Source organism: Anomaloglossus baeobatrachus, chromosome 1, assembly GCF_048569485.1.
Source record: "Anomaloglossus baeobatrachus isolate aAnoBae1 chromosome 1, aAnoBae1.hap1, whole genome shotgun sequence".
Classification (NCBI taxonomy): Eukaryota; Metazoa; Chordata; class Amphibia; order Anura; family Aromobatidae; genus Anomaloglossus; species Anomaloglossus baeobatrachus.
In genome coordinates, this window is record NC_134353.1 from 601,392,116 (window position 1) to 601,405,898 (window position 13,783).

The 13,783-nt window shown below is 40.6% G+C and overlaps 1 protein-coding gene across 3 annotated transcripts in view; it reads left to right on the forward strand.

Annotated features, from left to right (window-relative positions):
* LOC142245497 (transducin-like enhancer protein 4) overlaps positions 1-13,783 on the forward strand; it is a 180,885-nt gene that overhangs the window by 57,956 nt on the left and 109,146 nt on the right. For 2 of the 3 annotated variants that reach the window (XM_075318260.1, XM_075318245.1), the window contains 2 exons: positions 3,608-3,812; positions 3,947-3,963. In XM_075318260.1, coding sequence (XP_075174375.1) covers positions 3,608-3,812; positions 3,947-3,963 — 222 coding nt within the window. The remainder of the gene's footprint in view (positions 1-3,607; positions 3,813-3,946; positions 3,964-13,783) is intronic. The other variant, XM_075318252.1, reaches the window with a different exon arrangement.

Genomic DNA, 13,783 nt, shown 5'->3' on the forward strand with positions numbered 1-13,783 from the left:
TCAGCAAATTTAACTCTGGCCTGTCTATTTTTGGAATTGATGAATTGTTTGCATCTAGATGTGAACCCTTTGTATTTACTTTCATGGAGTCTTCTCTTTACTGTTGACTTAGAGACAGATACACCTACTTCACTGAGAGTGTTCTGGACTTCAGTTGATGTTGTGAACGGGTTCTTCTTCACCAAAGAAAGTATGCGGGGATCATCCACCACTGTTGTCATCCGTGGACGCCCAGGCCTTTTTGAGTTCCCAAGCTCACCAGTCAATTCCTTTTTTCTCAGAATGTACCCGACTGTTGATTTTGCTACTCCAAGCATGTCTGCTATCTCTCTGATGGATTTTTTCTTTTCTTTCAGCCTCAGGATGTTCTGCTTCACCTCAATTGAGAGTTCCTTAGACCACATGTTGTCTGGTCACAGCAACAGCTTCCAAATGCAAAACCACACACCTGTAATCAACCCCAGACCTTTTAACTACTTAATTGATTACAGGTTAACGAGGGAGACGCCTTCAGAGTTAATTGCAGCCCTTAGAGTCCCTTGTCCAATTACTTTTGGTCCCTTGAAAAAGAGGAGGCTATGCATTACAGAGCTATGATTCCTAAACCCTTTCTCCGATTTGGATGTGAAAACTCTCATATTGCAGCTGGGAGTGTGCACTTTCAGCCCATATTATATATATAATTGTATTTCTGAACATGTTTTTGTAAACAGCTAAAATAACAAAACTTGTGTCACTGTCCAAATATTTCTGGACCTAACTGTATGTATGTGATTGGGGCTGAGCTGTATTTCCAGCCACCGCCAATACTAAAATTATACAGCTGTACTCTCTGGAAATAAACATAGTGCAATAATTTCACACGTGCAGTGGTGTAGTGAGTAATTATTGCATTTTTTTTTTTTCTTTTTTCTGTGGCTTCGATTCTATGACTAATTATGTGTGTGTATGTATGTGTATATAGAATATATATATGTATATGTGTGTATATATATATGTATGTGTGTATATATGTATATGTATATATATCTATATATATATATATATATATATATATATATATATATATATATATATATATATATATATATATAATATAATATGTGTATGTATATGTGTGTGTGTGTGTATATGTATATAATAGATATAGATATAGATATACTCTATATCTCTCACTCATACACACACACACGTTTATATATTTCGTATCTGGCAATATCACTGGTAAAAACAGGGAAATAAGTGTCTGTTTTTCCCATTTTATTTTTGTGATCAGAAAGTACTAGTAAAATACATTTGAAAACTTGCTCCCCATTACGTAAAAAATATTTTTTTTTCTTAGAATCGCATTTTTTACTTGGACGCGGCTATTAACAGCAGCTTGAATTGACAGTGGTATTTTCCTTTTCTTTATGTTGCACTTTTCGCCTTAAATAAGGTCATAAAAGACCTTTTACGTGGCATATACTGAAATAAGTTTATTTTCCTCGTTTGCCTTGTAACTGAGGTTGGTATATGAGCCCCAGTTACAGGGGAAATGCAGCCCCTGCTTCTACATGACCGCTGTGTATGAAGTGCCGTCAGCTCGTCCTACTACTGTATACACAGCTCTTGCCTAGGCCTGTGTATGCAGCAACAGAAAGGCACAGATGGTAATAAATTGGGATGATCGAATACCTCAAATATTCGGCTTTGCGAATATTTTCCGAATAGGTCGGCGCTATGCGAATATTTGATGCGCAATGTAAGTCTATGGGAAGCCCAAATATTTCCGAGTAGTTGTTATTCGGGTTTCTCATAGACTTACATTGCGCTTCGAATTTTAGCGAATAGTCCAATAGCGGCGACCTATTCGGAAAGTATTTGCGAAGCCGAATATTTGAGGTATTCGATCATCCCTAGTAATAAACCATTCTCCTCTACGGGAGCTCCAGACATATATAGACTGTGTGTGTGTGTGTGTGTGTGTGTGTATATTTATATATGTATATATCAGGGCTGTGGAGTCGGTAAACCAAACCTTCGACTCCCACTCCTCAATTTCTCTTGCACCGACTCAGACTCCTACATATATTGCTTATAGTTAGGTGAAAAATGTATTGTAATACATGAATATGTGTATGTGAACATCAGACATTTAATAATTTTTATGATACAATAATCAAGATATTTGGATAGAACCTAAAATATATTTATTGGAATACAACTTTAGAACACAAACTGTAATAAATTGTAAATATGTAATATACAGTAGATTACATATATATCGTGTGTGTGTGTGTGTGTGTATATATATGTATGTATGTATATATATATATATATATATATATATATATATATATATATATATATATATATATATATATTACATATTGTATAACATATTTACAATTTATTAGTTTTTTATGTTCTAAAGTTGTATTCCAATAAATATATTTTATGTTCTATCTAAATATCTTGATTATTGTATCATAAAAATAATTAAATGTCTGATGTTCACATTGTACTACAATACATTTTTCACTTAAATATAAGCATTATACTAAATGTTATTTAGTAAAATATTCTGCATTGCACTACTGTCCCCAATTTATTACCGTATATATTTTAGGAGTCTGAGTCGGTGCATTTTATACCGACTCCACCAAATTGAGCTCCGACTCCGAAGCCCTGGTGTATATGTGTATATATATGTATGTGTTGCATGTATGTGTGTATGTATGTATGTATGTATGTATGTATATATGTGTGTGTGTGTGTGTGTGTGTGTGTGTGTGTGTGTGTGTATATATATGTATATATATGTATATATAATCTCTATATCTGTGTGTGTATGTATATATAATCTCTATATCTGTGTGTGTGTGTATGTATGTGTATATATTTAATGAATTCTATTATCATTTCACTTTATTTCTGGGATTGTGGTTTCATGCTTCATACAGGAAACCTATAAACAATTTTGAGGGTTGTTAATGTTGGATTAGTTTTATTTTGTGGCATACAATACCGCACCAAGGCCTTTGCTAGACGTAGCCACCTAGACCTCCGATGTTACTGACCCAAGCTGTGCAATCTTCTGGTAATGAAAACCAGTGGTGTAAGGCTATGTGCCCACGCTGCGGATTTACTGCGGATTTGCCGCGGATTTGCCGAAAATCTGCAGCAGCAGCACTGCCAAGCCATTTCAATGGCATTTTGGAAATGCTGTACCCATGCTGCGGATTTTTCCGCTGCGGATTTGCCGCGGATTTTGATCCGGAAAAATCTGCAGCATGTCAATTGTTTGGTGCAGATTTGGTGCGGATTTTTGGCTTTGAATGGGGAAAAAAAAAAAAAAAAAAAATCCGCATCAAAATCCGCGGCAAATACGCGGTAAATCCGCGGGTGCGGATTTGCCGCGAAAGTCGCGGATTTTCAGGCAAAAAAATCCGCAGGGACATTCTCGCGTGGGCACATAGCCTTAATCTTTCGAGCGACTCATGGCCACTGATTTATTTGCTCTTCTCTTCCACTGACAGTATGCATGATGTTTTATGTCTTCTTCTTTTTTTTTTTTTTTTCATTATATTGAGCAAGTTCAAGATCTCTGTTTACTTTCTCACAGCAGCAACAACTCCAAGCTCAGCATCTATCTCATGGGCATGGTCTCCCGGTGCCTCTGACTCCGCATCCTTCCGGCCTGCAACCTCCTACCATCCCGCCTATCAGTAGCAGTGCCGGACTGCTGGCCCTTTCCAGTGCTCTCTCTGGACAGTCCCACCTTCCAATCAAGGATGAAAAAAAGCATCATGACAGTGACCATCAAAGAGGTCAGAAGGAAAGCTACTATGAATAGCTGATCACATATTGTTTGTGTCTCTACTCTGTGACTAACGTTTTGTTTTTGTTTTTATTCTTTTAACTTGTATGTTCTGTGAAATTTTCCTGGATGAACGCTCTGCAGACAGAGATTCCATTAAGGTAAGATTTGTTTTAATGATTTTTTTTTTTGTTTGTCCTCTAAACTTACTATCTCAATATGTAATTGGCCAATACGGGGGTCCTGGGTTAAGATCCCTCCAAGGACATCTGCAAAGAGTTTGTATGTTCTTCACATGGTTGTGTTGGTTTCCTCCGGGTACTCCGGTTTCCTCCCACACTCCAAAGACACCACTTGGTAAATTAGATTGTCAGTCCCAATGTGGACGGGGATGATCATGTCTGCAAAGTGATGTGGAATTAATAGCGATATATATGTGAGAAAAAAAATAAATATGTGGGTATTTGGTATTCTGTTAAGAGTTGAATGATTTGCTACCTTTTTTAGCCTTGCTTCACTAGCACAGAGCTCTAATTAGTGAATGCAGCATGTACGCCCATGGTACGCACGCCCACGCTTCTCGCACATTATGTCAGTCAAGGTGCAGGGGGAGTGATGACGCTCTCACTGTGTAATAAGTGGTGACTCTCACAGCCCCCTGCACCACCCTAATAAATCTTTATTTTTATATAGCGCTAACATATTCTGCAGCGCTTTACATACATCAGCAACACTGTCCCCATTGGGGCTCACAATCTAAATTCCCTATCAGTTTGTCATTGGAGTGTGGGAGGAAACCAGAGTCAGAGTACCCGGAGCAAATCCACGCAAACACTGTTAGAACATACAAACTCCTTGCAGATGTTGTCCTTGGTGGTATTCGAACCCAGGACCCCAGCGCTGCAAGACTGCAATGCTAACCACTGAGCCACCGTGCCACCCTAAAGATTTAAAAGCGAGTGGCAACAGGACCATATAACTTCATTTTCTACCTGGAGCCGTACTTCCAGTTAGACCACCAAACATGTTTTAAACTGTATTTTCAGGCAGATTATCACTATACTGTTATTTTGCTAACAGGTGTCTTATAACTATTAGCAATGCCTTTTATATAGAAGGGGACATTCAATTTGCATCAGTTTCCCTGTCAGGCTACAGCCGTAGTATTGTCCACTAATAGACAAGCCCTTATTAATAGCCTCAGTGTGCTGCATAAATAAAACAAAAATCTTTCCTTGCTTGCAGAACCAGCTCCATGCTCTGTTCTGTCTCCGCACCGGTCTCCTGACATGAACAGTGTCAAGTAACTTCTGCAGCCAATCGCTTTGACATCCAAGCAAAATTAACTTTTTTTCACTTGGACAGAATTGTGAATGCTGATTGCCCGCAGCAATTTATAAGGGTTTGTTCAGTAGTGAACATTTCTGTTAAATTGAATCTGTCAGCAGGTTTTTACTATATAATCGGAAGACCGCAAGATCTCACAGATGCCTCTTTTAACAAGGTTCATGCTGTTGTTTACCCACAATGTTTATTTTAGCACTAAGATATTATCATTGCTGGACAACAGCAGCTCATGAGCCCTAGTCCCACACTCCCCGTTCTATAATTAGCAGCTCACTGTCTTTAGACATTGTGCATACGGATATTTACTCATAAGGAAGTTATCAATACTCAAAAAGGTTTATTTATGGTGGTCTTTAGAGCGTCACTAAATATATCCCTACAAACACTTCAAAAGACCATATTATAGTGCAAAATATTCCATCTTTATTAACATGATTAAAAAACATGTACACAAAAGACACAAAGACATGATAAAAAAAGTGTATGAACAAAGGTGTAGAAAGAGGAGTCTATCAATTGTGCATACGGAGCCTGGTGTGGGTGGGGCAGCTTTCTCAGCTTTGTTGCATGGCTAAATCAAAAAATTGTGATTGTGTCAGAACCTCTGCTCCCAGTAAACTAATATAGCAAGGAAAAAAACTGGAGAAAACAGATTTTTTGCCGCGCTTAAAACCACGAACATCAATGTCAGAAAAACAATGTTCTTTTTATTTAAACATCCAACGCGTTTCAGAGACTCATCCGTCTCCTTCCTCAGGGAAAAAAGAACTTTTTTTCCCTGAGGAAGGAGACGGATGAGTCTCTAAAACGCGTTGGATGTTTAAATAAAAAGAACATTGTTTTTATGACATTGATGTTCGTGGTTTTCAGCGCGGCAAAAATCTGTTTTCTCCAGTTTTTTTTCTTGCTATATTGCTCTGAAACAGGGCTGCTGCTGGACCACAAAGGCACTCATTCACGTCTATGAAGGGGTTGTGACTGGCACAACCCGATCAGGTGAGTGCACTACTCTTCTACCTTTCAACCCAGTAAATCGGGCAAGACCCTATTGCGCCTTTTTCTCCCCCATATTATAGCCCAGTAAACTAAGTGATCCATTGATATGCTGCTCTTAGATGAGGCAGTGAAAACCTGCTGACAAATTCTCTTTAAGATAACCATACACATTAGATCACTATTGACTGAGAAATAGTTTGGTCTATGGCTATGCCTCCCAACTCCCTCATAAACCAAAGTGCATGGATTGGCCAAGCGTTACTATGTTCTTCATGGGGAGAGTGGAGTAAACAGCTACCAGAACCAGAAGCTTATCGTCCTGTAGAATATAGACATTGGGTCATTGAATCTCAACTGTCCCTTCCTCATCACTACCGGCTTGTAAATTGTGATACAGTAAGGAGCCTGAAGACTGCACTTCTTGATCAGAGACATATTAGTTGGCTAATTGGGTCTAGGTGTGTGCCTATATTGTGTCTGGGTGTCTTTATGCTTACAGTAGTCTCCCGGTGATGCTAGTCTCTGGGGAGAGCACTACCTGTTATGGGGCCTGGTTTGCCATATGAGCTTCTATGTGTAAATTAGCTGTGCCTGTAGATACAGCATGGGGTTATAGCTTTGTACTGCAGTCTAGTCGATAGCCATGTTTGCATTAACCCTAATTGGTTGTTTTCTGTGATCCAGTCACAGATGGATTCACAGGGTAGCTGCTCTGTAACTTTGCACTACCACAGCTAAAAGGTTGGGATTCTCGTAAGATATTAAAATAGGATGCTATACACCGACAGTACATCTTCTGTAGCTGCCCACCTAGCACTAGTTCACCTGACAGGTTTTCCTCCCGACCACCTCCTACAGTGCACATCGGCACAGCCTGCAAGTGTCCTGCTGCCAGACATTTCTGTTTGGATCCTCCAAAGTCAGCATTTTCATCTGGCAATTTAAGATTATAATTTCATAAGATTGGGCAGTTTAAGATTAGAATTATTGTGAAAACTAGAGGGTTTTCTTTACAAGAAGTCTGTCGCCCTCAAAATGTGATTAAACCACTTTTACAGGTATGTAGGGGACTTGACTGTAGTAAATATTTTAATGGTTTAATGATCAGAAAAAAAAGTATTTTGTACGCAAATGAGGGTGCTTAGCATGGTCAAAGGCTCAATACACTATTACACCCCCTCAATTTGTATTCTGAGCACTTTGTCATATCTTGATTGACAGCTCCTAAGTGAGCACTGCCTGAGATCAGTCACTCGCTCCTGTCTGTAGTACAGCATCCTCAGACAGGAGCCAGTGATGATGGCACACACTCCCATGGGGCACAGCTGGGCTCCTGTAATGTTACTGCAGAGGTCCAGGGCTACTGATTGACAGCTCCCAAGTGAGTATTCCATGAAATCAATCACTCGCTCCTGTCTGCAGTACAGCATCCTCAGACAGGAGCCAGTGATGATGGCACACACTCCCATGGGGCACAGCTGGGCTCCTGTAATGTTACTGCAGAGGTCCAGGGCTACTGATTGACAGCTCCCAAGTGAGTATTCCATGAAATCAATCACTCGCTCCTGTCTGCAGTATAGCATCCTCAGACAGGAGCCAGTGATGACTGCACACACTGCCATGGGGCACAGCTGGGCTCCTGTAATGTTACTGCAGAGGTGCAGAGCCACTGATTGATTTCAGGCAGTTGTCACTTAGAGGCTGTCAATCACTCGCTCCTGTCTGCAGTATAGCATCCTCAGACAGTAGCCAGTGATGACTGCGCACACTGCCATAGGGCACAGCTGGGCTCCTGCTGCGTTCCTGCATAGGTGCAGAGCTACTGATTGAAGTCATGCAATGCCCAATTGAGTGCTATCAATCAAGATATGACAGAGTGCTCAATCTGCAAATTTAGGGGCAAGGTGATACCTTAAGCCCTTGGCCATGTCATGGGTCCACCAAAAACCCCTCCTTTGTATACGACATAGAAAAACAATGCGTGTTTAGAATAAGGGGCCAAGTCCCCAACATGCTTATAAAAGTAGTTTAATTAGTGTTTTGGGGTTACAGACTCCCTTCAAGCTCTGGGCTAAATCAATGTATTTTATTTTGTTGTCCCCAAGCACAAATCTTTTTAATATGATACATTGTTTTAGCTTAAGCCCAAAAATAGCCATAGTGGAGACAGAAGTAACAGAAGCTAATGACCTCTGCTCTGAAGGCCGTCTGCTTCGGCTCAGTTGTGCTGCTGTGGATGGCCCGCAGCTTCCCCCTTCAGTTAGTTGGCTGACTGGTTACAGATACATGTGGTGATTGGGAAATTGTGGTGTGACAGATTTTCTGCAGTATTGTAGTTAGGTAGTGTCAACATCAGAGGCGGCCTGCCAGCTTTCCAAGGTGAACTAGTTTGCTAATTTCCTTAAATGTTTGCAGCAATGCCCAGAGTAGCAGTTAGCTGCTTGTTCTATTGATCTGCCCTCCCTCAAGTGCCTCCTCGTTACGAGGGTGTTCTGCTGCTAGAATTGTCTGTCTGCAACTCCCGGTGAACTTGCCAACAACCCGGGCCCATCAACCATTTCCTCCTAGGAGGGATCATTTCTTCCTCTAGAAGACGGCTCCTTAACATTTAGTAGGTAATGAACGAGACATAAATTTACCCCTTTTAATTCCTCCCTCTCCCCCGCTGCAGACAGACAGTTTTGGTAATCTAAATAATAAGTAATTTTTGGCCATCTGTCAAAAGGAAACTTCTACACAAATTTAAATTAATGGTGCCTGAAATTTTTTTCATCGCCTCTCTAAAAGCCTCTAATGTGCAGAAAATTCCAGATCTGCTGCTTGTAATTAGTGTTGCATGTAATGAGAATATGGGCAGTGTTTTGCGGGCCCCTGTGTAACATTTTGTTATGGTAGCAAAATGTTGATTTATACGCGGCACCGGGCAGGTTTAATTGTCGGAAGCACTTGGATATGATTTTTTTTTTTCTCTCTTTTGACAGCGCAGATTATTAAATAGGGCAGTATTGAGGAAAGCTTGTAAAATGTAAATTTAAACTCCCTGGATGCTCGGGCAATTAAGCTGCATTGCTCATTGGCGGAGTGGGGGCATCGCCTCGGAGCCGAGCAGAACCACTCACCTGGTTTTATAGCTTTCATTTCTTTCCTCAGAAATAGCTTTTTAGTAAAGATGCATTTTCGGCTGTGCGGTTTTCATATCTGCATCTGCCTATCTTTCTGGTTTTGCTTGTGATTTCCGGAGAGCGGATCAGTAGTAAGGTCACGAGGACATATTTGTGGCTGGGAGAGGAAGTGGTATTCATGTGTACCGAGTGCACTTGTAGACGCCATCATAACATTCTCCTTTCTGTCTCCCCATCCCCTATGCTCTTGTATTAGGCGTGATTTCCGCTCGAGTCCCTGTCAGTTACTAGTTTGTCTGTTTTCTGAGTAATACTAACATGTGATCACAGAATGTACAATATTCCATCCCCCAAACCCTAAACTATCATTTCTCATGGATGGACATAATGGACACCCCTGTTGGCTACAACATGCAGGTGTTCTGCATGAGAGCCTTCCATTGTGCTGGGCGTTAACCCACCCCGTTATTACATGGACAACTTTTCATCTAAATAGGTGCTATGTAATACTACTTTCCCCCTTCATTGACCTGGCAGGACTAGTAGATGTGCTGTCTCTGGACAAAATTAACTGTTTAAAGGGTATTGGCAGAGGAGCGCTTGCCAAATGGAGAATGTGCCGGCTAAAAATCCCTTCGGGATGGACATATCATTGGTGCTGAAGAAGTTACATAGTTACTTAGGTTGAAAAAAGACCTAGGTCCATCTAGTTCAACCTTCCTCCACCAGTAAAGTAAAGGGGCTATATCCACCTCCAAAGCAGGTGGAATTGTGCATTGAGGAGTTGTTGGACTGCAAAGCGCCTAACATGGGCCCTCTTTGGTCGTTGTCCGCCATTGGGTAACTACACATTAAATGGCTGTTGGCTGAACAGTGTTTTGGCCGCTAGCCCACTCTCTCGTACACAGAATGCTTGCTCTGCCGAATGCTCTTGTGTTCTGTGAGAAAGCTACCGACTGACAGATTATTTCCGAGAGAACAATATGGCTAGCAGTCCAAAATCGGACCTGTGAGATCGATATATCTCCTGACCATTAGTCGGCCGGCACCCCCACAAAAATTAGAAGGTCTACTAAACTTGGCGATATCGACAGGTTTGTCTGACATTAGTCTTTGGTTATGGCAGCCTATACAGTTCTGTGATACAATTTTTCATGCCTGCAACCACCACTAGGTAGCACATATGAAGATGGGTGTCTACATTTTCCTATACATTAAGCTCCTTATCTCCCTGCAGTGGAGCTTAATTTTGGGCTCATATGGCGAAAAAAAAAAGAAACAAAAACTAAGGTACACTTTTTAAAAACATTGCACAATTTTTGCAACCTTGAGTCTAGGTTTTATGAAGATTTATAATAGTTGTATCACTGATGAAATTTTTATATGTCTGGCACTGACCTATACATGCAGATTTAGGCCCTGTGCGCATGCTGCGGTTTTTGCCGCAGTTTTTGCTGCAGAATTTGTGCGGTTTTTGTTCATAAGCTTCATGCAGTCGTTCCCCAGCAAAGTCTGTGAGAAATCCAAAATGCTGTACGCACTGCATTTTTTTTTCCTTACAAGTTTTGCTACAGCATTTCTGCAGCAAAAAGAAGTAGCATGTCACTTCCTTTCTGCGTTTTTCCCTGTGTTTTACCATTGACAATGTTAAAAAAAATAAAAAACCACAGGGACAAAAACACGGTAAATCCGCGGTAAAATCGCATACGTTTTTGGTGCAGTTTTTCCGCAGGTAGGTGAGTTTTTTTGCCAGAAGGTGCATTTTTCGCTGTGGAAACAAATCCTCAGTATGCACACACAGCCTTGCAGTGGTTTGTGGGAGGTCAGCTGGCAGATACTCAGAGCTGAGCTCCCAAAAATATCAAAAGCTGTCAAAATGATCGATTTTGATCATAATGAACTATTATGATCATCCAAATTACCAATCAGGCACATTGGATATGTTTTTTCTGCTGATCAGTATTGGATTCATTGTTGGCCCCAAAAACATAGGGTCCTCTCACACTGGCCCATAAAACGGACGAGTGCAATGTAAGAAGAAATCGTATTGCGCTTGGACCAATAATAGTCAATGAGGCAGAGCAGATCTGCAAGTATTTCCTCAGCTCAAATCGGACTGATGAAAAATACCACAGCGTGCCGCTATTGCACTGTCTATCGGACACGACTCATCAATGGGTGTGAGATAAAGATGGACAGCATACGGACCATCCATATACCATCTATTTTTTCCGGAACACTTTTTATGGTCCTGAAAATTATTGTAGAATAAAAGTTGCAGAGAAAAAAACCTCACTGCCCAAGGATGCTAGGAGAGAAAAACATTGCGCACCCGCATGACAAGGTTACCCATATGGATTCCACTCTTCCAACTTTTCAGGAGCAGAATCGGACCAGATTTTTACACATCAGTGTGAGAGTACACTTTGGTGTGTTTTTTTTTTTTTTTTTTTTTTGTTTGCTTCATTTTTTTTCTTTTTTTTTAATTTGCGCTGCCTTGTTTAAGATCAACCAGCAAATTAAATTATACCTCAAATTCTTAATCTGTACAAAATGTGCTCTTTGAAAAGTTACTTTGAACACATACTGCTAAAATTTCATCAACAAATGGTGTAAAATAAGTTTTAATATATCCTATGATCATAAAAAAAAATGGAATAGGAAGTGTTCATTCCAGGTTTTGTGATCTTCTGTGTGTAGAAAAACAGTATACCCCTTATCAAATATTAATGGGTTAATGTAAAAGTCCTTAAGGGGTAAGAGTCCTAGAGAGAGCGTTTTTGCCTCTTCACTGCAGTGATCGGTGGCGGTAGCCTTCTAAACACCATGATGCCCACCACTCAAATTGCTTTTGTCTAACAAGTTAATTTTCTTTTGTCTGAGTCTAGTTACTCCTTTATATCAAATATTTGGGTGTTGATACTCAAAAGTGACCATTGAGAGTCGGATAAGCAACATGGTAAAAGAAGCTTGCTGGCTGCTAATAAATCTATCCAACATGGCTTTCTTATAATATATGGAAAGTATGACGGTGAACTCATTTACTCCTACTTTTCGCTTATGTAGCTAAAAGGCAAAATAATCCATTTTTTTCTGGCTATATACGGTACTATACATACTTAGTATGGAACTAAAGTAAGGGCAGACTATGGGCAAGCAGCACTAATCTAGTCAATCCTAAAATGGGATCCTGACCTCTAATCTCCTTATGTACTCCCAAAGCTTTCCTGTTATCTTTTCTATAATAATCCTCTGATAACTCAGCAGTCTGGGGCTTTACCTTCCCTTCCTGGGTGCTGCAGTGCCACGACTGACCGGAGTGGGTACATGGGAAGATACTGATAACACGGACACGGCTGAAATAAGATAGATGAATGGCAAAATTGTATGGGAATAAGTAAATTTTTTTTTTTTTATATTATTATTATTTTTTTTATTATTTTTTTTTTAAAGGTTTTTCAGTACTTTTCACTTGAGACTGAGAATAGCTCGTCCTGATTAATTTTTGGACCAAATAAACGGATTTGCAATTGAACCGCGACTATAAAGCGGTGTTTACACCAGCCGACTTAGGCTATGTGCCCACGCTGCGGAAAATGCGCGGATTTTGCCGCGAATTTCTCGCCGAAAAGCCGCGGATTTCCCGAAAATCTGCAGCAGCCATTTCTATGGCTTTTTGGAAATGCTGTGCCCATGCTGCGGATTTTTCCGCGGCGGATTTGGTGCGGATTTTGATCCGGAAAAATCTGCAACATGTCAATTATTGTTGCGGATTTTGATCCGGATTTTGGCTTCAGAATTGGGGGAAAAAAAAAAAAAAATCCGCGGCAATTCCGCGGTAAGTCCGCGGCAAATCCGCACCTTTGAAAAGGTGCGGATTTTGCGGGAAAGCCGCGGATTTTCATGCAGAAAAATCCGCAGCAACATTCTACCGTGGACACGTAGCCTAACAGTGGCAGCTTTAAACAACCACAATTCGGTATCATTTCTTTTAATGTCCTGCTGAGGCCCACTGAATAATCTCTATTAAACAGTTTAGTGAACATAGGCTGCCGTAGCTCTCGGCAGCACAGGATGATGCGCTGCCGAGATCAATGATCTTTTGTGCCAACGAAAATTATAATTTCAGAAATCATAGTAAAATCTGCTACATTGTTATTTCTTTGTTACAGTTCACTCTAGTTATATAGGCCTTCCCTGCAATACATGCATGGACAGAGGCTGTTTATGTCAGTGCTTGAACCATGTAGCGGGATCTTGCAGTACGTCTGTTATGGCAATTACACATGATTGGAAAATATTGTGGGCTGTAGCTGGTGAACGAATGTTACATATACTAGAAACCAAAATGTTAACAATTTTCAAGTGGCCGAGAATTAAGTAGGCTGTTGAAAAGGGGATGTTGTGCGTAGCTGATGCCACAAAGCGTCCTACCAAGCTTGCCATTTTCTGCCACTGTCCACCAGACCACGCTCACCAACGGACAGCATTCCTCGAGGTAGTGTCTAATGATCAT